Source organism: Anomaloglossus baeobatrachus, chromosome 1, assembly GCF_048569485.1.
Source record: "Anomaloglossus baeobatrachus isolate aAnoBae1 chromosome 1, aAnoBae1.hap1, whole genome shotgun sequence".
NCBI lineage: Eukaryota > Metazoa > Chordata > Amphibia > Anura > Aromobatidae > Anomaloglossus > Anomaloglossus baeobatrachus.
The window spans coordinates 227294582-227319487 of record NC_134353.1 but is presented as its reverse complement, the minus strand read 5'-3'; the positions used below and the strand labels follow the sequence as shown (position 1 = coordinate 227319487).

The window sequence follows — 24906 nt, the reverse complement described above, 5'->3', positions numbered from 1 at the left end:
AAAGTATTACACTTAAAAGTGTAAAGCCCCTCCCCTTCTGCCTATACACCCCCCCGTGCATCACGGGCTCCTCAGTTTTTATGCTTTGTGCGAAGGAGGCACACATGCACGCATAGCTCCACAATTTAGTCAGCAGCAGCTGCTGACTATATCGGATGGAAGAAAAGTGGGCCCATACAGGGCCCCCGGCATGCTCCCTTCTCACCCCACTCTGGTCGGCGGTGCTGTTAAGGTTGAGGTACCCATTGCGGGTACATAGGCAGGAGCCACATGCTGTTTTCCTTCCCCATCCCTTAAGGGCTCTGGGTGAAGTGGGATCCTAATCGGTCTCCAGGCACTGGGACCGTGCTCCCTCCGCAGCCCCTGGGGAATCTGCTGGACAGGAGCTGGGTATCGTCAGGGACAAGGCCCTGCTACTGTGAGGTACTCTGTGTCCCCTTGGGGACGGCGCATGGAGCGCTTGTGTCATACACTCTGCAGCACTGCTGGGTGTGTTAGTGCGCCGGGACTACCGCGCTGACTGCGCTTGTTTGCCGGCCGCGCTTATAACTTTAGTCCCCGGCTTCTGCGGCCTAGTACCGCATATTCCCGCCCCCGGGCCTGCCAGTCAGGGGAAGGGAGGGACGCTGCACTGGACGTCAGCGCTGAGGGCTGGAGCATACTTTGTATCCTCCTCCCCCCTCACTGAGCACCGTGGGGCACCAGATTCCCGCACTTTCTAGGGCACGCCCACGGCCCCCTCCTCCTCACAGAACGCCGGCAGCCATTCCTGTCAGCACTTCTGGAGAGGAGAGACAACACGGCTCTGGGAGGCCCAGGCAGGGAATCTGGTGGTCACACAACCGCTTTGGGCGGTCGGTAAGCCGCACCTGTTTCTAGGTGCTGGCCCCCCTGGGTGCCGAAGTGTATATATATATATATGCTTATATGCTATACATTTACTCTGTACGGTCGCACTGTTGGTTTTTGGCTATATACCCTCCCGGATTGTACTCAGAGGAGACAACAGCATGTCGTCCGCAAAAAGCAAGGGTGCCAAAGCACAGGCTTACTTTGCAACCTGTACCTCATGTGCGGCTATACTACCGGCAGGTTCCACCTACCCTCATTGTGTGCAATGCTCGGCCCCTGTGGCACTTACTCAGCCGGAGCCTCTGCCACTGGTGGCCCAAGTGGAACCACCTGCTACCACTGTCCAGGTGACAGGGACGGAGTTTGCAGTATTCGCTGACAAACTTTCTGAGACTATGGATAAATGGTCTGCTAAGATACTAGAAGCCTTGCAGTCCAGGCCGGTAACACAGGCCCCGGGCACTGTTGAATCATTGACCCCAGGCCCCCCTCGGTTGGAGCAGCAAAGTGCTCCTGGGGTGACTCATAGGTCCCAAGGTGAGGTCTCTGACACGGACCGCAGTCCCAGACCGCCTAAGCGGGCTCGCTGGGAGCTTCCCTCGACTTCATCACACTGCTCAGGGTCTCAGCAGGAGGACTCTCTAGAGGATGAAGCGGAGGTGGCAGATCAGGATTCTGATCCTGAAGCCGCTCTCAACCTAGATACACCAGAAGGAGACGCCATAGTGAATGACCTTATAGCGTCCATCAATCAGGTGTTGGATCTTTCTCCCCCAGCTCCTCCAATTGAGGAGTCAGCTTCTCAGCAGGAGAAATTCCGTTTTAGGTTTCCCAAGCGTACAATGAGTAAGTTTCTGGATCACTCCGACTTCAGAGAGGCAGTCCAGAAACACCGAGCTTGTCCAGATAAGCGCTTTTCTAAGCGCCTTAAGGACACACGTTATCCCTTCCCCCCTGACGTTGTCAAGGGTTGGGCTCAGTGTCCCAAGGTGGATCCTCCAGTCTCCAGACTGGCGGCTAGATCCATAGTTGCAGTGGAAGATGGGGCTTCACTCAAAGATGCCACTGACAGACAGATGGAGCTCTGGTTGAAATCCATCTATTAGGCTATCGGCGCGTCCTTTGCTCCGGCATTCGCAGCCGTATGGGCACTCCAAGCTATCTCAGCTTGTAACTCGCAGATTAATGCAGTCACACGTGCCTCTGCTCCGCAGGTGGTGTCCTTAACCTCTCAGGCGTCGGCGTTTGCGTCCTACGCCATTAATGCTGTCCTGGACTTTGCGAGCCGTACGGCGGTAGCATCCGCCAATTCGGTGGCAGTCCACAGGGCCATGTGGCTACGTGAATGGAAGACAGACTCTGCTTCCAAAAAGTTCTTAACCGGGTTGCCATTTTCTGGCGACCGCCTGTTTGGTGAGCGATTGGATGAAATCATTAAACAATCCAAGGGAAAGGACTCATCCTTACCCCAGTCCAAACCAAATAGACCTCAACAACGGAATGTACAATCGAGGTTTCGGTCCTTTCGGCCCGCGGGCAGGTCTCAATTCTCCTCGTCCAACAGGCCACAGAAGGGTCAGACGAACTCCGATTCATGGCGGTCTAAGTCACGTCCTAAAAAGACCGCCGGAGGAACCGCTCCCAAAGCGGCCTCCTCATGACTTTCGGCCTCTTCACACCGCATCCTCGGTCGGTGGCAGGCTCTCCCGCTTTTGCGACGCCTGGCTGCCACAGGTACAAGACCGTTGGGTGAGAGACATTCTGTCTCACGGTTACAGGATAGAGTTCAGCTCTCGTCCTCTGACTCGATTCTTCAGAACATCTCCGCCCCCCGAGCGAGCCGATGCTCTTCTTCAGGCGGTGTGCACTCTGAAGGCAGAAGGAGTGGTGATCCCTGTTCCTCTTCAGCAACAGGGTCACGGTTTTTACTCCAACTTGTTTGTGGTGCCAAAAAAGGACGGATCTTTCCGTCCTGTTCTGGACCTAAAACTGCTCAACAAACACGTAAAAACCAGGCGGTTCCGGATGGAATCGCTCCGCTCCGTCATCGCCTCAATGTCCCAAGGAGATTTCCTAGCATCAATCGACATCAAAGATGCTTATCTCCACGTACCGATTGCACCAGAGCATCAGCGCTTCCTGCGTTTCGCCATAGGGGACGAACACCTTCAGTTCGTGGCACTGCCTTTCGGCCTGGCGACAGCACCACGGGTCTTCACCAAGGTCATGGCAACAGTGGTAGCAGTCCTACACTCTCAGGGACACTCTGTGATCCCTTACTTAGACGATCTGCTTGTCAAGGCACCCTCTCGAGTGGCATGCCAACACAGCCTGGACATTGCTCTGGAGACTCTCCAGAGATTCGGGTGGATCATCAATTTCCCAAAGTCAAATCTGACACCGGCCCAATCACTGACATATCTCGGCATGGAGTTTCATACTCTCTCAGCGATAGTGAAGCTTCCGCTGGACAAACAGCGTTCACTACAGACAGGGGTGCAATCTCTCCTTCAAGGCCAGTCACACCCCTTGAGGCGCCTCATGCACTTCCTAGGGAAGATGGTGGCAGCAATGGAGGCAGTTCCTTTTGCGCAGTTTCATCTGCGTCCACTTCAAGGGGACATTCTCCGCAAGTGGGACAGGAAGTCGACGTCCCTCGACAGGAACGTCTCCCTTTCTCAGGCAGCCAAAGCCTCCCTTCGGTGGTGGCTTCTTCCCACTTCATTGTCGAAGGGGAAATCCTTCCTACCCCCATCCTGGGCGGTGGTCACGACGGACGCGAGTCTGTCAGGGTGGGGAGCGGTCTTTCTCCACCACAGGGCCCAGGGTACCTGGACTCAGCCAGAGTCCTCCCTTCAGATCAATGTTCTGGAGATAAGGGCAGTGTATCTTGCCCTAAAGGCGTTCCAGCCGTGGCTGGAAGGCAAACAGATCCGAATTCAGTCGGACAACTCCACAGCGGTGGCATACATCAACCACCAAGGCGGAACACGCAGTCGGCAAGCCTTCCAGGAAGTCCGGCGGATTCTGCTGTGGGTGGAAGCCACAGCATCCACCATATCCGCAGTTCACATCCCGGGCGTAGAAAACTGGGAAGCAGACTTTCTCAGTCGCCAGGGCATGGACGCAGGGGAATGGTCCCTTCACCCGGACGTGTTTCAAGAGATCTGTTGCCGCTGGGGGATGCCGGACGTCGACCTAATGGCGTCCCGGCACAACAACAACTTCCCGGCATTCATGGCACGGTCTCAAGATCACAGAGCTCTGGCGGCAGACGCATTAGTTCAGGATTGGTCGCAGTTTCAACTGCCTTATGTGTTTCCTCCTCTGGCACTGTTGCCCAGAGTGTTACGCGAGATCAGGTCCGACTGCCGCCGCGCCATCCTCGTCGCTCCAGACTGGCCGAGGAGGTCGTGGTACCCGGATCTGTGGCATCTCACGGTGGGCCAACCGTGGGCACTACCAGACCGACCAGACTTGCTGTCTCAAGGGCCGTTTTTCCATCTGAATTCTGCGGCCCTCAACCTGACTGTGGCCATTGAGTCCTGGATCCTAGCGTCTTCAGGGTTATCTCAAGAGGTCATTGCCACTATGAGACAGGCCAGGAAACCAACGTCCGCCAAGATCTACCACAGGACGTGGAGGATATTCTTATCCTGGTGCTCTGATCAGGGTTTTACTCCCTGGCCATTTGCCTTGCCCACTTTTCTTTCCTTCCTTCAATCCGGATTGGAAAAGGGTTTGTCGCTCGGCTCCCTTAAGGGACAAGTCTCAGCGCTCTCTGTGTTTTTTCAGAAGCGCCTAGCCAGACTTCCAAAGGTACGCACGTTCCTGCAGGGGGTTTGTCACATAGTCCCTCCTTACAAGCGTCCGTTAGAACCCTGGGATCTGAACAGGGTGCTGATGGCTCTTCAGAAACCACCCTTCGAGCCAATGAAGGATATTTCTCTTTCACGCCTTTCGCAGAAAGTGGTCTTCCTAGTAGCAGTCACATCACTTCGGAGAGTGTCTGAGCTAGCAGCGCTGTCATGCAAAGCTCCTTTCCTGGTGTTTCACCAGGACAAGGTGGTTCTGCGTCCGGTTCCGGAATTTCTCCCTAAGGTGGTATCCCCCTTTCATCTCAATCAGGATATCTCCTTACCTTCTTTTTGTCCACATCCAGTTCACCAATGTGAAAAGGATTTGCACTTGTTGGATCTGGTGAGAGCACTCAGACTCTACATTTCTCGTACGGCGCCCCTGCGCCGCTCGGATGCACTCTTTGTCCTTGTCGCTGGCCAGCGTAAAGGGTCACAGGTGTCCAAATCAACCCTGGCTCGGTGGATCAAGGAACCAATTCTCGAAGCCTACCGTCCTTCTGGGCTTCCGGTTCCCTCAGGGCTGAAGGCCCATTCTACCAGAGCCGTGGGTGCGTCCTGGGCTTTGCGGCACCAGGCTACGGCTCAGCAGGTGTGTCAGGCGGCTACCTGGTCGAGCCTGCACACTTTCACGAAACACTATCAGGTGCATACCTATGCTTCGGCAGATGCCAGCCTAGGTAGGCGAGTCCTTCAGGCGGCGGTTGCCCACCTGTAGGAAGGGGCCGTTTTACGGCTCTATTACGAGGTATTATTTTGCCCACCCAGGGACTGCTTTTGGACGTCCCAATTGTCTGGGTCTCCCAATGGAGCGACAAAGAAGAAGGGAATTTTGTTTACTTACCGTAAATTCCTTTTCTTCTAGCTCCAATTGGGAGACCCAGCACCCGCCCCTGTTCCCTTCGGGCTGTTGTTCTTTGTGTACACATGTTGTTCATGTTGAATGGTTTTCAGTTTTCCGAACTTCCTTCGGATTGAATTTACTTTAGACCAATTTATAAGTTTCCTCCTTCCTGCTTTTGCACCAAAACTGAGGAGCCCGTGATGCACGGGGGGGTGTATAGGCAGAAGGGGAGGGGCTTTACACTTTTAAGTGTATTACTTTGTGTGGCCTCCGGAGGCAGAAGCTATACACCCAATTGTCTGGGTCTCCCAATTGGAGCTAGAAGAAAAGGAATTTACGGTAAGTAAACAAAATTCCCTTCTTTTTGCAGTTTTTCCACGCTTGGAATTTTTTTGCTGTTTTCCAGTACGCCATATGGTAAAACTTTATGGTTTCATTTAAAAGTACAACTTGTCCCGCAAAAAACAAGCCCTCATATGGCAAGATTGACGGAAAAATAAAAAAGTTATGGCTCTCAGAAGAAGGGGAGCAAAAAACAAAAACGGAAAGTGCCCCGGGACTGAAGGGGTTAAAGCAGACCTGTCCTTTTAGGGGAGTGCTCACTACAGCTACATGCCTAGGTGCTTTCCATAGTCAATAACCAATGTGGCTTTCACTTCCTATCTTCTTATTTTTTAAGTTAAAGGGAACCTGTCATCAGAAATTTTGCACTAAACCTAAAAGATTCCCCCTCTGCAGCTCCTGGGCTGCATTCTAGCAATGTTCCTGTTGTTTATGTGCCCTCTTTCTGACCAAAATAAAGACTTTATAAAGTGGTACCTTTTTGTATTCAGATCTTGATGATGGTACACGGGGGCGGGCTCTCTGGTGTCCGTTAGTCTGCCTCCTGTCGATTTAGGCCTTCCCCCTATCGCGCAATTTCAAAGAGGTGACGTGAGGTAAGCTGGCCAGCGCTTGCGCAGAGCGGTGGAGGCGGCGGTGAAAGCGCGACCACAAGATTATTGGCAGGTACTTGCTGATGACAATCACAGCGCCGCCCATAATCTCGCACATGCGCAACACGTCACCAGCGGTCACACTGTGCACATTGCACAGTCCCGCGAGAGTGGCCGCCCATAATCTCGCGCATGTGCCGTGCCAGTCTCGCGGGACTGCAGTGTGCACAGTGTGACCGCTGGTGACGTGTTGTGCATGCGCGAGATTATGGGCAGCGCTGAGACTTTCATCAGCAAGTACCCGCCCATAATCTCGTGGTCGCGCTTTCACCTCCGCCTCCACCGCCACCTCCAACTCCTAAATTATTTGGGCATGTCAGCCACTGGACCCCCATGGGCAGAACCTAGACTAACTCCACCCCACCCCCCCACCCCGAATGCATGTTTGGTCACTGCTGCATAACATTTCTATGGCATTGCCAGAGAATGCTGAGCGCTGTAGTGGACGTGGTACAGTAGTGTCATGGAGAATCCATGTATGCGTACTGCCGCTCCATTCAAAGGGGTGACAAAAGTCCGTGTTCTGGCTATCTTTGGGGGTTTCAGCAGTAGTACCCCTGACGATCTAGAAATTAAGTGTAAACTGCACTGACTAACATCCAATATTGACCTCTTATAAGGTACATAACCCTCGCTATTCTAGCTCCTTGAATCCTAGTTTGTGGGTCGTGCTGGGCATTTAGATGAAGTGCATTATCTCACTATGCTCCGGTGCGGGTATGCTTCATACGGCTCTAAACCTGTTTGCTTTCTGTCCTCTTTAGACCTCCCCAGACAAAGTTGACTATGAGTATAGTGAACTGCTGCTCTATCAGAACCAGGTTCTCCGAGAAGCCGAGCTCTACAAGGAGGCCCTACATCACCTCTGCACCTATGAAAAGCAGATATGTGATAAGCTGGCGGTGGAAGAGACTAAAGGTACTGGTATAGGGAGCCATTTGTGCTTTTACTGCTGCTATACTTACATAATGCTATTCTGTAAGGGCAGCAGGTTTTCTAGCATGTAAAAACACTATTGTATTTTGTGCATTGACTCATCACTGCCTTCAGGAAATTATGCTAACTCTAAACTGCAACTTTGGACATGTGACATTACACTGTCTGTGGTAAATGGTAAATTATAGTTAATGTGGTCACAATGAAATCCAGCTGATTGGCATTTTAGGCCACTGTCACATACAGTTGTATAAATTTGCATGGTGCAATCACATTATCCAACATTTAGTTATTTAGCACTGCCGCATATTGATTTTAAGGTTGTCTGGCCACTGTTGGCCATATAGCTCTAACCTTCTAGTTCATTTGTTCCTAATATGTTTTATTCATGTATTTTGTCTTTTTCTCTTTTCAGGTGACTTGTTGCTTCGTTTGGGCCGTCTTGAAGAGGCTGCAGACGTCTACAGAGGTTTGCTGGACAGAAGCCCAGAGAACTGGGCCTATTATAAAGGTTTAGAGAAGGCTCTTAAGCCCGGTAAGGTTCTATTAGGTTATAAGTGCATCTGTGGAAAGATGAGACCAAAACCCATGCAGTTATTTAAAAGATTCTCCCGTCTATTTCATTGTTTCCTTCGCAGCACTGCTGTAGGTGATTGACCGGTCTCCTGATGAATACATGAGGGAAAGACCTGTCAATCACCTGCAGCAGTGCTGGGAATAGCCGGCCTGGAAAGGATACAGACTGGTATGGTCTCCGGCTGTGATCCCCGGTATGTTACCCCCGGTATATTACCTTTGAAACACCTGTGCAATTAGGAAGGTTGAATCCGCTGACCGCTTCCCTTTAATAGTGTTTAGAGCCATGTTTATAACTAATTTCAGTAGAATGTGTCCCTAGCAATTTACTACTGGGTCTTTCTTCAGCGCTCTATTGGGAGACCCAGACGATTGGGTGTATAGCACTGCCTCCGGAGGCCACACAAAGCAATTACACTAAAAAGTGTAAGGCCCCTCCCCTTCTGGCTATACACCCCCAGTGGGATCACTGGCTCACCAGTTTTCTGCTTTGTGCGAAGGAGGTCAGACATCCACGCATAGCTCCACTGTTTGTAGTCAGCAGTAGCTGCTGGCTATATCGGATGGAAGAAAAGAGGGCCCATATGGGGCCCCCAGCATGCTCCCTTCTCACCCGCGGTGGTGCTTGTAAGGTTGAGGTACCTATTGCTGGTACAGAGGCTGGAGCCCACATGCTGTTTTCCTTCCACATCCCCTGGAGGGCTCTGTGGAAGTGGGATCTTGCCGGCCCCCAAGCCCTGGGGCCGGGCTCCATCCACAGACCCAGAGAACCTGCTGGATTTGGAGCGGGAGTGCCGTTCAGGGACAAGGCCCTGCAACTTTCAGGTACTCTGTGTCCCCGGCAGGCACGGACACTCTCACTCTCAAGGCTTGCTGAGCGTTATAGTGCGCCGGGGACAGTAGCGCTGTGCGCTGGGGTTAGGTCACTGCAGCTTTGCTGAGTGACGTTACATGTTGGGAACTACTGCGCCGACCGCTACTGGAGCGGCGGCGCAGCTGCGACTTGTGGTGCGCCGGGGACTTTGCGCCGACCGCGCTTTTACGGCGGCGGCGCTTCTAACTTTAGCCCCCGGCTTCTGCGGCCTAGCGCCGCTTCGTTCCCGCCCCCACCCTGTCAATCAGGGTAGGGGAGAGACGCTGCTCAATGGGCAGCGCCGAGGGCTGGAGCTTTATTTACATGCTCCAGCCCTCTCACTAGGCACAGTGGGAAGCAGGCTTCCCGCTCTTCGTCTGTATACGCCCAGGGCCCGCCCCCCCTCTCCACAAGGACGCCGGCAGCCATTACACATGCGGTCTGGCTGGGGAAAGGCAGCAGGCTCTGGGAGACCCAGACTAAAGGGATTTCGGCGACCACACACCCGCTCCTAAGCGGGCGGTAAGCTGCACTTTAGTGCTGGCCCCACTAGTGCCTCAGTGTTATATTAGTGTACTTTTTTCTTGGTACCATATATATATATAGTTGCACTGTAAGGTCGCTTCTTGGCTGGACACCCTGTACTGCTCTGAGGAGGCAGCAACATGTCATCCGCAAAACGCAAGGGTGCCAAGGCACAGGCTGTGTACACTGTTTGTACAGCATGTGGGGCTAATCTACCGGCAGGCTCCAATGACTCACATTGTGTGCAATGTTCAGTCCCAGTGGCACTTCGTCAGCCAGAGCCTATGGTGGTAGTGGCCCAGGCAGAGACGCCTGTGAACCCTGCCCCGGTGACGGGGACAGACTTTGCAGTTTTTGCTGATAAAATTTCTGTGACTATGACTAAAATCCTGGAGACCTTGCAGTCCAGGCCAGTTACTCAGACCATGGACACTGCTGTGTCTATGCTCTCCGGTCCCCCTCAGTTGGAACTAATCCGTACTTCAAGGAGGTCTCAAGCATCACAGGCTGAAGTCTCTGACTCCGATGACAGTCCCAGGCAGCCTAAGCGAGCTCGCTGGGAAAGACCCTCCACGTCATCACACTGCTCAGGGTCTCAGCGAGAAGAGTCTCTCTGTGATGAGACTGAGGACGGTGATCAGGAGTCTAATCCTGAGGCCCCTCTCAATCTGGATGCCCCTGATGGTGACGCCATGGTTAATGACCTTATATCGGCAATTAATAGACTGTTGGATATTTCTCCCCCAGCCCCTTCTGCAGAGGAGGCAGCTGCACAGCAGGAGAAGTTCCATTTCCTGTATCCCAAGGGTAAATTAAGTGCTTTTTTGGACCACTCTGACTTCAGAGAATCGATCCAGAAACACGACGCTCATCCAGACAAGCGTTTCTCTAAACGTTCTAAGGATACCCGTTATCCTTTTCCCTCTGAGGTGGCCAAACGCTGGACCCAGTGTCCAAAGGTGGATCCCCCAATTTCCAAGCTTGCGGCTAGATCCATAGTCGCAGTAGAGGATGGCGCTTCACTTAAAGATGCCAACGACAGACAGATGGACCTTTGGTTGAAATCTGTCTATGAAGCTATCGGCGCGTCGTTTGCTCCAGCATTCGCGGCCGTGTGGGCACTCCAAGCTATTTCAGCTGGTTTAGCACAGGTGGATGCTATCATGCATCCAGCAGTGCCGCAAGTGGCGTCCCTAACTTCGCAAATGTCTGCGTTTGCGACCTATGCTATCAATGCTGTCCTAGAATCTACGAGCCGTACCGCTATGGCGTCCGCCAATTCTGTGGTTTTGCGCAGAGCCTTGTGGTTAAAGGACTGGAAAGCAGATGCTGGTTCCAAAAAATGCTTAACCAGCTTGCCATTATCTAGAGACAGACTGTTTGGTGAGCCATTGGCTGAAATCATAAAACAGTCCAAGGGTAAGGACTCTTCCTTACCACAGCCCAGAGCAAGTAAACCTCAACAGAAAAAGTGGCAGTCGAGGTTTCGGTCCTTTCGAGGCTCGGGCAAGGCCCAATTCTCCTCGTCCAAAAGGACTCAGAAAGAACAAGGGAGCTCAGATTCCTGGCGGGCTCAGTCACGCCCCAGGAAAGCAAATGGAGGAACCGCTTCCAAAGCGGCTACCTCATGACTTTCGGCCTCCTCCCTCCGCATCCTCGGTCGGTGGCAGGCTCTCCCGCTTTTGCGACATTTGGCTGTCACAGGTCAAAGACCGGTGGGTAACAGACATTTTGTCTCGCGGGTACAGAATCGAGTTCAGTTCTCGGCCTCCACTTCGGTTCTTCAGAACCTCTCCACACCCCAACCGAGCAGATGCCCTGCTGCAGGCGGTGGACTCTCTAAGAGCAGAAGGAGTCGTGATCCCTGTCCCCCCTCAGGAACGGGGGCGAGGATTTTACTCCAATCTCTTTGTGGTTCCAAAAAAGGACGGCTCCTTCCGTCCTGTTCTGGACCTAAAACTGCTCAACAAGCATGTGAACGCCAGGCGGTTCCGGATGGAATCCCTCCGCTCAGTCATTGCCTCAATGTCTCAAGGAGATTTCCTAGCATCAATAGACATCAAAGATGCTTATCTCCACGTGCCGATTGCTACAGAGCACCAACGCTTTCTACGCTTCGTGATAGGAGACGACCATCTTCAGTTCGTAGCTCTGCCATTTGGTCTGGCGACAGCCCCTCGGGTGTTCACCAAGATCATGGCGGCAGTGGTAGCAGTCTTGCACTCTCACGGACACTCTGTGATCCCTTACTTGGACGATCTACTGGTCAAGGCACCCTCTCAAGAGGCATGCCAACTCAGCCTGAATGTTGCACTGGAGACTCTCCAGGCGTTCGGGTGGATCATCAACTTCCCAAAGTCAAATCTGTCACCGACCCAATCACTAACGTATCTTGGCATGGAGTTTCATACTCTCTCAGCGATAGTGAAGCTTCCGCTGGACAAGCAGCGGTCTCTACAGACTGGAGTGCAGGCTCTCCTTCAAAGTCAGTCGCACTCCTTAAGACGCCTCATGCACTTCCTCGGGAAGATGGTGGCGGCAATAGAAGCGGTTCCGTTTGCGCAGTTTCATCTGCGTCCACTTCAATGGGACATTCTCCGCCAATGGGACGGGAAGTCAACATCCCTGGACAGGAAAGTCTCCCTTTCCCAGACGGCCAAAGACTCTCTGCAGTGGTGGCTCCTTTCCACCTCATTATCACAGGGAAGATCCTTCCTACCACCGTCTTGGGCGGTGGTCACGACAGACGCGAGTCTGTCAGGGTGGGGAGCAGTCTTTCTCCACCACAGGGCTCAGGGTACGTGGACTCAGCAGGAGTCCACCCTGCAGATCAATGTTCTGGAAATCAGAGCAGTGTATCTTGCCCTACTAGCCTTCCAGCAGTGGCTGGAAGGAAGGCAGATCCGAATTCAGTCGGACAACTCCACAGCGGTGGCATACATCAACCACCAAGGGGGGACACGCAGTCGGCAAGCCTTCCAGGAAGTCCGGCGAATTCTGATGTGGGTGGAAGCCACAGCCTCCACCATATCCGCAGTTCACATCCCCGGCGTAGAAAACTGGGAAGCAGACTTCCTCAGTCGCCAGGGCATGGACGCAGGGGAATGGTCCCTTCACCCAGACGTGTTTCAGGAAATCTGTCGCCGCTGGGGGGTGCCGGACGTCGACCTAATGGCGTCACGGCACAACAACAAGGTCCCAACCTTCATGGCACGGTCTCGCGATCAAAGAGCGCTGGCGGCAGACGCCCTAGTGCAAGATTGGTCGCAGTTCCGGCTCCCTTATGTGTTTCCACCTCTGGCACTCTTGCCCAGAGTGCTACGCAAGATCAGATCCGATTGCAGCCGCGTCATACTTGTCGCCCCAGACTGGCCGAGGAGGGCGTGGTATCCGGATCTGTGGCAGCTCACGGTCGGCCAACCGTGGGCACTCCCAGACCGACCAGACTTACTGTCCCAAGGGCCGTTTTTCCATCGGAATTCTGCGGCCCTGAACCTGACTGTGTGGCCATTGAGTCCTGGATCCTAGCGTCTTCAGGATTGTCCCAAGGGGTCGTTGCCACCATGAGACAGGCTAGGAAGCCCACGTCCGCTAAGATCTACCACAGAACGTGGAGGATATTCTTATCCTGGTGCTCTGCTCAGGGAGTGTCCCCCTGGCCATTTGCATTGCCTACCTTTCTTTCTTTCCTGCAATCTGGGTTAGAAAAAGGTTTGTCGCTCGGCTCCCTTAAAGGTCAGGTCTCGGCGCTATCCGTCTTTTTTCAGAGGCGTTTGGCACGCCTTCCTAAGGTGCGCACGTTCCTACAGGGGGTTTGCCATATCGTACCCCCGTACAAGCGGCCGTTAGATCCATGGGATCTGAACAGGGTACTAGTTGCCCTCCAGAAGCCGCCCTTCGAGCCTCTGAGGGAGGTTTCACTTTCTAGACTATCACAGAAAGTGGCTTTTCTGGTAGCGATCACATCTCTTCGGAGAGTGTCCGAGCTGGCAGCCCTATCATCCAAGGCTCCCTTCCTGGTCTTCCACCAGGACAAGGTTGTGCTGCGCCCCATTCAGGAGTTTCTCCCGAAGGTGGTATCCTCTTTTCATCTTAATCAGGATATCTCTTTGCCTTCGTTTTGTCCTCATGCAGTTCATCGGTATGAGAAGGATTTACATTTGTTAGATCTGGTGAGAGCACTCAGAATCTACATTTCCCGCACGGCGCCCTTGCGCCGTTCGGATGCACTCTTTGTCCTTGTCGCTGGTAAGCGCAAAGGGTCGCAGGCTTCTAAGGCCACCCTGGCTCGATGGATCAAAGAACCAATTCTTGAAGCCTACCGTTCTGCTGGGCTTCCGGTTCCATCAGGGCTGAAGGCCCATTCTACCAGAGCCGTGGGTGCATCCTGGGCATTACGACACCAGGCTACGGCTCAACAGGTGTGCCAGGCAGCTACCTGGTCGAGTCTGCACACTTTCACCAAACATTATCAGGTGCATACCTATGCTTCGGCGGACGCCAGCCTAGGTAGAAGAGTCCTGCAGGCGGCAGTTGCCTCCCCGTAGGGGAGGGCTGTCTTGCAGCTCTAACATGAGGTATTTCTTTACCCACCCAGGGACAGCTTTTGGACGTCCCAATCGTCTGGGTCTCCCAATAGAGCGCTGAAGAAGAAGGGAATTTTGTTACTTACCGTAAATTCCTTTTCTTCTAGCTCTTATTGGGAGACCCAGCACCCGCCCTGTTGTCCTTCGGGATTTTTGGTTGTTTTTTCGGGTACACATGTTGTTCATGTTGAATGGTTTTCAGTTCCCCGACGTTACGTCGGAGTGAATTTGTTTAAACCAGTTATTGGCTTTCCTCCTTCTTGCTTTTGCACTAAAACTGGTGAGCCAGTGATCCCACTGGGGGTGTATAGCCAGAAGGGGAGGGGCCTTACACTTTTTAGTGTAATTGCTTTGTGTGGCCTCCGGAGGCAGTGCTATACACCCAATCGTCTGGGTCTCCCAATAAGAGCTAGAAGAAAAGGAATTTACGGTAAGTAACAAAATTCCCTTCTTTTTGGGTGGAATGAGCTGCAGTTTTGGCCACATGCTGATTTTTGTTTTCATATTTATTTTAACCCCATTACGACCGCGTTACGTTTTAAAACGGCACTAAAAAAGGGTACTTATTCCTTTCTGCCGTTTTAAAACGGCGGTCGGAAAAAAGGGTCTAGCGCCCCCCAGAGTCAGAAAATTTCCGGGGTCTCAGCTGCCGGGGGTAGCTGAGACCCTGGAGATCATGATTCGGGCCGGTTTTTCCGGTCCCCGCTCACCTGATGACCGGTATACACCGTATACCGATCATCAAGTTATAGTAAATGACCGCGCCGGTAAAAAATCATTTATCTCCCATCTGGCATGATCAAACATGCCAGATGGGAGATACATCTTTTTCCCGGTTCCCTCCGGTCCCCTCGGTATCCCCAAAGTGCCCCCCCCGACCCCCAACCCCCTCCCGAAAATCCAAGATGGCCGCGCGCATCGGAGAGCACAGCAGCGCGCCGGCCGCATTTACAGTGTTCCTATGGTTTCTGTCGTATGTGCCATAACACATACGACAGAAACCTGCTCCCTAGGCCCTGCCGGGTCCCCCCCTACCCCGCCCCTGGTGTCCCCCGGTGTCATACATACCGGAGCGCTGATCCCCCGCGGCCCCCTCCTCCGGCTCCTTCTCTGCAGACGCCGGTCACATGTGCCGAGCAGATGACAGCTTCCTGTGTTCAGAGACGCTGGCTGCTGCTCAGCACTGTGCAGCTGTGACCCGGGGAGGGTGGGTGCAGCTTTTTGCACCCACTCTCCTCAAATGGAGGGTCTGCCCTCCTAGAAAATGGGGGATACGTTCCCTGAACGTGTCCCCCATATTCTAGAAGGTCCAGAGTCGACGTGGGACGTCCAAATGGATTATAGTGGATTTTTTTTTTTCTTTTCAATAAATTGGTCAATCAGGGAATGTTTTGGGGAGTGTTTTTTCAAATAAATTTTTTTTTGTTGTCAATTTTTTTTCTTATTACTGTCAATTAGTTATGTCGGGTATCTGATAGACGCCGTGACATAACTAATTGCTGGGCTTGATGCCAGGTGACATTACACACCTGGTATCAACCCCATTCATTACCCCGTTAGCCAACGCACCAGGGCGCGGGATGAGCTGGGGCGAAGCGCCAGAATTGGCACATCTAATGGATGCGCCACTTCTGGGGCGGCTGCGGCCTGCTATTTTTAGGCTGGGAAGAGTCCAATAACCATGGCTCTTCCCATCCTGAAAATACCAGACCCCAGCTGTCAGCTTCACCTTGGCTGGTGATCTAATTTGGGGGGACCCCACGTTTGTTTGTTTTTTTTAATTATTTATTTATAAATAATTAAAAAAAAAAAAACAGCTTGGGGAGCCCTCCAAATTGATCACCAGACAAGATGAAGCTGTCAGCTGTGGTTTGCAGGCTACAGCTGTCTGCTTTACCCTAGCTGGCTATCAAAAATAGGGGGGACCCCACGTCATTTATTTTAATTCTTTTTTTTTTTTTTGGGCTAAATACAAGGCTAGGCATCCTTTAGTGTCACATGAAAGGCACTAAAGGGCGCCAGCTTAGAATATGCAGGGGGGTGGGACGTTATATATGTTTGACATCTATCCATTCATCCACTGTAGCATTTTACGCTGTGTGCCCACAATCAGGGTTTGCAGCGTTTTGGGCGCAGAGTGTTTTCCCTGCGTCCATAACGCTGCGTTGTGCAGTAGAAGCACAGTGGCAGGATTTTTAGAAATCCCGTGCCCACTGTGTTTCTTTTCTCCGCAGCATAAACCGACCTGTGGCGCAGCTTCCCGAGCCTCAGCATGTCAATTTATGCTGCGGAGATGAGTGTTCTTTGCAGGTAGAATAAAACTAAAGTCCACAGCAGCCTGAACCCAAATCGTGGGCATGGGCAGCTGCGTTCTCCCGTGGACAACACTCACATTTCTGCAGGAGGCTGACACTGTGTACTAGACGCCGTGTCGCTGGATCATGGCCACATAGCCTAAAGGCTACTTTACACGCTGCGATATCGGTCCCGATATCGCTAGTGTGGGTACCCGCCCCCATCTGTTGTGCGACACGGGCAAATCGCTGCCCGTGCCGCACAACATCGCGCAGACGCATCACACATACTTACCTGCCCGGCGACGTCGCTGTGACCGGCGAACCGCCTCCTTTCTAAGGGGGCGGTCCGTGTGGCGTCACAGTGACGTCACTGAGCGGCCGCCCAATAGAAGCGGAGGGGCGGAGATGAGTGACCGGAACATCCCGCCCACCTTCTTCCTTCCTCATAGCGGCCGGGAGGCAGGTAAGGAGAGGTTCCTCGTTCCTGCGGCGTCACACATAGCGATGTGTGCTGCCGCAGGAGCGACGAACTACATCGTTACTGCTGCAGTAACGATAATCGAGAATGGACCCCCATGTCACCGATGAGCGATTTTGCACGTTTTTGCAACGATGCAAAATCGCTCATCGGTGTCACACGCAGCAACATCGCTAATGCGGCCGGATGTGCGTCACCAATTCCGTGACCCTAACGACTCCGCATTAGCGATGTCGCAGCGTGTAAAGCCCCCTTAACAGTGAGAAATTTGTTGCTACAGCAACATTTTTGTGAAGTACCTGTGGATTCAAAATGCTTACTATACTCCTGAATAAAATCCTTGAGGGGTCCAGTTTCCAAAATGAGGTCACTTGTGGGGGGTTTCTGATGTATAGGTACCCAAGGGGCCCTGCTAATGTGACATGGTGCGCGCAATTTACTTCAACTTTTCCAAAATTCAAATGGTGCTCCTTCCATTCCAAGCCCTCCCATTTATCCAAACAAAGGTTTTTGGCCACATGTGGGGTATCCCTGCGCTCACAAGAAATTAGATAACAACCTGTGGGGTACACGTTTTGTTGTTGCCTCTTGAAAAAGTGAAAAATGTGTCGCTAAATCAACATTTTTGTGAAAAAAATGAAAATTTCAATATGGCAACCTAAGCTTATCAAATTCTGTGAAGTATTCGTGGATTCAAAATGCTCAATATACACCTAGATTAAAGCCTTGAGGGGTCTTATTTCCAGAATGGGGTCACTTGTGGGGGACCTCCACTGCTTAGGCACCTCAGGGGCTCTCCTAATGCAACATGGCGTCCGCTATTGATTCCAGCCAATTTTGCAGTCAAACTGCACTCCTTCTCTTCTGAGCCCTGTAGTGTGCCCAAACAGTTGATTTCCACCACATACAAGATATCAACAAACTCAGGAGAAATTGCGCAATAAATTTCATGGTGATTTATTTCCTGTTACCCTTGTGAAAAAAAAAGCTACCTGGTTGAAGTAACAATTTTGTGGTAAAATTTTATTTTTTTATTTTCATGGCTCAACGTTATAAACTTCTGTAAAGCACCTGGAGGTTCAGGGTACTCACCAAACATCAAGATAAATTCCTTGAGGGGCCTAGTTTCCAATATGGGGTCACTTGTGGTGTTTTTTTGCTGTTTACGTACCTTAGGGGTCCTCCAAATGCGACATGGTGCCTGCAATCTTTTTCAGCCAAATTTCCTTTCCAAAATTCAAATATTGCTCCTTCCGTTCCAAGCCCTCCCATTTCTCCAAACAAAGGTTTCAGACCACAAGTGAGGTATCACCGCGCTCATAAAAAAGTGGGTAACAAACGTTGGGGTCAAATTTTTGGAATTACCTCTTGAAAAAGTGAAAAAATTGATGCTAAAGCAACATTTTTGAGAAAAAAATGAAAATTTTCAATGTGACAACGTAACGTTATCAAAATCTGTGAAGTACTTGTGGATCCAAAATGCTCACTATACCCCTAGATAGAAGCCTTAAGGGGTCTAGTTTCCAAAATGGTGTCACTTGTGAGGGGTTTCTGCTGTTTAGGTACCTTAGCGGACATGTAAATGCAACATGGTGCCCGCAATCTATTTCAGCCAAATTTGCTTTCCAAAATTCAAATATTGCTCCTTCTGTTCCGAGCCCTCCCATTTGTCCAAACAAAGGTTTCTGACCACATGTGGGGTATTGGCGCGCTCATAAGAAAGTGGGGAACAAGTTTTGGGGTTCATTTTGTTGTGTTATTTCTTCTAAAAGTGAATAAATTTGGGGTAGAGCAACATTTTAGGTAAAATTTTATTTTTTGCTTTTTTTCATTCCACTTTGCTTTAGTTCCTGTGAAGCACCTGAAGGGTTAATAAACTTCTTGGATGTGGTTTTGAGTACTTTGAGGGGTGCTGTTTTGAGAATGGTGTCACTTTTAGGTATTTTCTGTCACTTAGGCCTCTCAAAGTCACTTCAAATGTGATGTGGTCCCTAAAAAAATGGTTTTGTGAATTTTGTTGAAAAAATGGGAAATTGCAGATGAACTTTGACCCCTTCTAACTTCCTAACCCCAAAACATTTTGTTTCAGAAATTGCGCTAATGTAAAGTAGACATGTGGGAAATGTTATTTATTAACTGTTTTGTGTGACATAACTCTCTGGGTTAAGGGCATAAAAATTAAAAGTTTGAAAATTGCAAAATTTTCAAAATTTTCATCAAATTTCCGATTTTTTTCACAAATAAAAGCAAAAAATATCGTTCTAAATTTATAACTATCATGAAGTACAATATGTCACGAAAAAACAATGTCAGAATCACCGGGATCCGTTGAAGCGTTCCAGAGTTATGACCTCATAAAGTGACACTGGTCAGAATTGCAAAAAATGGCCTGGGCATTAAGTACAAATCTGGCTTCGTCCTTAAGGGGTTAATCCATGTTTTGTTGACAAAAATTGTCGTGTGTGTGTGTAATAGATCGAGATATAGGTGTGTGTGTGTGTGTGTGTGTGTATGTAGGTGTATGTATGTATGTATGTATGTATGTATGTATGTATGTATGTATGTATGTGTGTGTGTATATATATATATAATATACAGTGCCTACAAGTAGTATTCAACCCCCTGCAGATTTAGCAGGTTTACACATTCGGAATTAACTTGGCATTGTGACATTTGGACTATAGATCAGCCTGGAAGTGTGAAATGCACTGCAGCAAAAAAGAATGTTATTTCTTTTTTTTTTTTAAATTGTGAAAAGTTTATTCAGAGGGTCATTTATTATTCAACCCCTCAAACCACCAGAATTCTGTTTGGTTCCCCTAAAGTATTAAGAAGTATTTCAGGCACAAAGAACAATGAGCTTCACATGTTTGGATTAATTATCTTTTCTTTGTCGCTCCATTGGGAGACCCAGACAATTGGGTGTATAGCTACTGCCTCCGGAGGCCACACAAAGTATTACACTTTAAAAAGTGTAACCCCTCCCCTCTGCCTATACACCCCCCCGTGCATCACGGGCTCCTCAGTTTTTATGCTTTGTGTTGAAGGAGGCACACATTCACTCATGCTCCCATTTTAGTCAGCAGCAGCTGCTGATTATATCGGATGGAAGAAAAGAGGGCCCATAACAGGGCCCCCGGCATGCTCCCTTCTCACCCCACTGAGTCGGCGGTGTTGTTAAGGTTGAGGTACCCATTGCGGGTACACAGGCTGGAGCCATATGCCGTTTTCCTTCCCCATCCCTTAGGGGCTCTGGGAGAAGTGGGATCCTATCCGGTCATCCAGGCACTGGGACCGGGCTCCCTCCGCAGCCCCTGGGGGAATCTGACGGACAGGAGACTGAGTATCATCAGGGACAGGGCCCTGCATCTACAGGTACTCTGTGTCCCCTTGGGGACGGTGCATGGAGCACTTTGGCCTCAGACGCTGCAGCGACTGCGGTGTTGGTATGAGACCGGGACTACCGCGCCGACCGCGCCTGCTTGCCGGCCGCGGTTTTAACTTTAGTCCCCGGCTTTTGCGGCCTAGTGCCTTAAACTCCCGCCCCCGGGCCTGCCAGTCAGGGGTAAGGGCGGGACGGTCGGTCTGACGCCGACAGTGAGGGCTGGAGCACACTTAGCTGTCCTCCTCCCCCCTCACTAATCACTCTGGGGCACCAGTTTCCCGCACTTTTTTAGTTACGCCCACGGCTCCCTCCTCCCCTGTGAACGCCGACAGCCATGTTTTAAGCACATTCTGCCGGTGGAGGACTTCTGGCTGCAGCCCTGGAAGGCCAGAGGCAGGGAATCTGGTGGCCACACACCGCTTGAGCGGTCGGTGCTGGTCCCCCTAGAGTGCCGAACTGTGTATATATATATATATTATATTAGTATACTTTTTCTCGGTTCGGCTGTACTGTTAGCTTGTGGCTATATATCCATCAGGGATCACTCTCCTGGGAGACAACAGCATGTCGTTCACAAGGAGCAAGTGTGCCAAGACACAGGGTTATTTTGCAACCTGTACCTCTTGTGCGGCTATGCTACCTGCAGGTTCCACCTACCCTCATTGTGAGCAATGCTCGGGCCCGGTGGCACTCGCTCAGCCGGAGCCTGGGGCCCTGGTGGTACCCTCGGCCCAGGTAGAAACGCCGGCTTTCCCCGTCCAGGTGGCAGGGACAGAGTTTGCAGTTTTAGCTGAGAAACTCTCTGAGTCACTGTCACAATCCATGGCTCAGTCTATGGACAAATGGTCTGCTAAGGTACTAGAAGCCTTGCAGTCCAGACCGGCCCTTACAGGCCCCGGGCACTGCGGGATTGCCCCCAGGCCCCTCTCGGTCTGCGACGAAGCGTGCTCCTGGGGTGGCCTCTAGTTATTACGTGGAGGACTCCGGCACGGACCGCAGTCCCAGACCGGCTAAGCGGGCTCGCTTAGAATCTTCCCCGACTTCATCACACTGTTCGGGGTCTCAGCTTGAGGACTCTCTAGAGGATGAGGCGGAGCTCGCAGCCCAGGACTCTGATCCTGACGTTGCTCTCAATCTTGATACACCTGAAGGGGACGCCATAGTAAATGACCTTATAGCGTCCATCAACCAGGTGCTAGATCTTTCTCCCCCAACTCCACCTATAGAGGAGTCGGCCTCACAGCAGGAGAAGCACCAGTTTAGGTTTCCCAAACGTACTCGGAGTGCTTTCTTCGATCACTCTAACTTCAGAGATGCTGTCCAGAAGCACAGGGCTTTTCCGGACAAGCGCTTTACTAAACGCCTTAATGACACACGTTACCCCTTCCCCTCTGACGTAGTTAAGGGTTGGGCTCAATGTCCCAAGGTGGATCCTCCAGTCTCTAGACTGGCGGCTAGATCCGTAGTATCATTGGCAGATGGTTCATCGCTCAAGGATGCCACTGACAGGCAAATAGAGCTCATGATGAAATCCATCTATGAAGCCATAGGCGCGTTCTTTGCCCCAGCCTTTGCAGCAGTGTGGGCACTCCAGGCTATCTCAACTTGTCGGTCTGAGATTAATGCGGTCACCCGTACCTCCGCTCCGCTCGACTAGCCGTACAGCGGTAGCATCCGCCAATTCGGTGGCAGTCAGCAGGGCCATATGGCTACGCGAATGGAAGGCAGACTCTGCTTCCAAGAAGTTCTTGACCGGTTTGCCTTTTCCTGGCGACCGATTGTTGGGCGAGCAATTGGATCCAAGGGAAAGGACTCGTCCTTACCCCAGCCAAAACCACAGAGACCTCCGCAACGAAAAATTCAAGCGAGGTTTTGGTCCTTTCGGCCCTCAGCCAGATCAGGCGGTGGACACTCTGTAGACAGAAGGAGTTGAGATCCCCGTTCCCCTTCAGGAACGTGGTCGCGATTTTTACTCCAACCTGTTCGTGGTGCCAACAAAAAAGGACGGTTCATTCCGTCCCGTTTTGGACCTCAAATTGCTCAACAGACATGTGAGAACCAGGCGGTTTCGCATGGAATCCCTCCGCTCTGACATCGCTTCGATGTCTCAAGGAGACTTCCTAGCATCAATCGACATCAGGGATGCCTATCTCCATGTGCCGATCGCTCCAGAGCATCAACGCTTCCTGCGTTTTGCCATTGGACGAACACCTTCAGTTGTGGCACTGCCTTTCGGCCTGGCGACAGCCCCACGGGTCTTCACCAAGGTCAAGGCATCCGTTGTGGCAGTCCTACACTCTCAGGGCCACTCGGTGATCCCGTACTTAGACGATCTACTAGTCAAGCCACCCTCCCGGGTGGCATGTCAACACAGTCTGACCGTTGCTCTGGAGACTCTCCAGAGGTTCGGGTGGATCAGCAATTTCCCAAAGTCAAAATGGAATCCGACCCAATCACTGAATTGCCTCGGGATGGAGTTTCATACTATCTCAGCGATAGTCAAGCTACCGCTGGACAAACAGCGTTCGCTGCAAACAGGGGTGCAATCTCTCCTTCGGGCCCAGTCACACCCCTTCAGGCGCCTCATGCACTTCCTGGGGAAGATGGTGGCAGCAATATAGGCAGTTCCCTTTGCGCAGTTTCATCTGCGTCCACTCCAATGGGACATTCTCCGCAAATGAGACAAGAGGTCGACATCCTTAGATAGGAACGTCTCTCTTTCTCTGGCAGCCAAGACCTCTCTTCAGTGGTGGCTTCTTCCCTCTTCTCTGTCGAAGGGAAAATCTTTCCTGCCCCCATCCTGGGCTGTGGTCACGACGGACGCGAGTCTGTCAGGGTGGGGAGCGGTTGTTCTCCACCACAAGGCTCAGGGAACCTGGACTCCGACAGAGTCCTCCCTTCAGATCAATGGTCTGGAGATAAGGGCAGTGTATCCAGCCCTAAAGGCGTTCCTCTGGCAATTCTGCCCAGAGTGTTGCGCAAGATCAGGTCCGGCTGCCGCCACGCCATCCTCGTCGCTCCAGACTGGCCGAGGAGGTCGTGGTTCCCGGACCTGTGGCACCTCACGGTGGGTCAACCGTGGGCGCTCCCAGGCAGACCAGACTTGCTGTCTCAAGGGCCATTTTTTCCATCTGAATTCTGCGGCCCTCAACCTGACTGTGTGGCCATTGAGTCCCGGCTCCTAGCGACCTCAGGGTTATCTCAAGAGGTCATTACCACTATGAGACAGGGTAGGAAACCAACGTCAGCCTCCTGCAGGGAGTTTGCCACATAGTCCCACCTTACAAGCGGCCGCTGGAACCCTGGGATCTCAACAGGGTTCTACGGGCTCTTCAGAGACCACCTTTGAGCCGCTGCGGGATGTCTCTCTATCACGTCTTTCGCAGAAGGTGGCATTTCTAGTGGCAGTTACATCACTCCAAAGAGTGTCAGAGCTTGCAGCGTTGTCACGAAAGGCCCCCTTCCTGGTATTTCACCAGGATAAGGTGGTTCTGCGTCCGGTCCCGGACTTTCTCCCTAAGGTGGTGTCCCCTTTTTCATCTCAATCAGGAGATCACCTTACCTTCTTTTTGCCGTCATCCAATTCACCATTGTGAAAAGGATTTGCATTTGTTAGATCTAGTGAGAGCAATCCGGATCTACGTGTCTCGCACGGCGCCACTGCGCCGTTCTGATGCGCTCTTTGTTCTTGTCGCTGGCCAGCGTAAGAGGTCGCAGTCTTCCAAGTCAACCTTGGCTCGGTGGATCAAGGAACCGATTGTTGAAGCCTACCGTTCTTCAGGGCTTCCGATTCCTTCAGGGCTGAAAGCCCATTCTACCAGAGCCGTAGGGGCGTCTTGGGCATTGAGACACTGGGCTACGGCTCAGCAGGTGTGTCAGGCGGCTATCTGGTCTAGTCTGCACACTTTCACGAAACACTATCAGGTGCATACCTATGCTTCGGCGGATGCCAGTCTAGGTAGGCAAGTCCTTCAGGCGGCGGTTCCCACCTGTAAGAGGAGGGCCGTTGTCGGCTCTTTTTATCGGGGTATTCTTTTACCCACCCAGGGACTGCTTTTGGACGTCCCAATTGTCTGGGTCTCCCAATGGAGCGACAAAGAAGAAGGGAATTTTGTTTACTTACCGTAAATTCCTTTTCTTCTAGCTCCTATTGGGAGACCCAGCACCCGCCCCTGTTCCCTTCGGGTTGTTTATTTTTTTGTGTACACATGTTGTTCATGTTGAATTGTTCTTTTGGTTCATGGTTTTCAGTTCTCCGAACATCCTTCGGATTGAATTTACCTTAGACCAATTTATAAGTTTCCTCCTTCCTGCTTTTGCACCAAAACTGAGGAGCCCGTGATGCACGGGGGGGTGTATAGGCAGAGGGGAGGGGTTACACTTTTTAAAGTGTAATACTTTGTGTGGCCTCCGGAGGCAGTAGCTATACACCCAATTGTCTGGGTCTCCCAATAGGAGCTAGAAGAAAAGGAATTTACGGTAAGTAAACAAAATTCCCTTCTTTCCAACCTTTTCTGACTAATTAAGACCCTCCCCAAACTTGTGAACAGCGTTCATACTTGGTCAACATGGGAAAGACAAAGGAGCATTCCAAGGCCATCAGAGACAAGATCGTGGAGGGTCACAAGGCTGGCAAGGGGTACAAAACCCTTTCCAAGGAGTTGGGCCTACCTGTCTTCACTGTTGGGAGCATCATCCGGAAGTGGAAGGCTTATGGAACTA

The 24906-nt window shown here is 51.6% G+C and overlaps 1 protein-coding gene across 1 annotated transcript in view; it reads left to right on the top strand.

Moving 5' to 3' along the window:
* Positions 1-24906, top strand: part of NAA15 (N-alpha-acetyltransferase 15, NatA auxiliary subunit) — a 122128-nt gene that overhangs the window by 32456 nt on the left and 64766 nt on the right. The window contains exons 6-7 of the mRNA XM_075348528.1: positions 7313-7466; positions 7900-8019. Of these exons, the coding sequence (XP_075204643.1) occupies positions 7313-7466; positions 7900-8019 (274 nt within the window). The remainder of the gene's footprint in view (positions 1-7312; positions 7467-7899; positions 8020-24906) is intronic.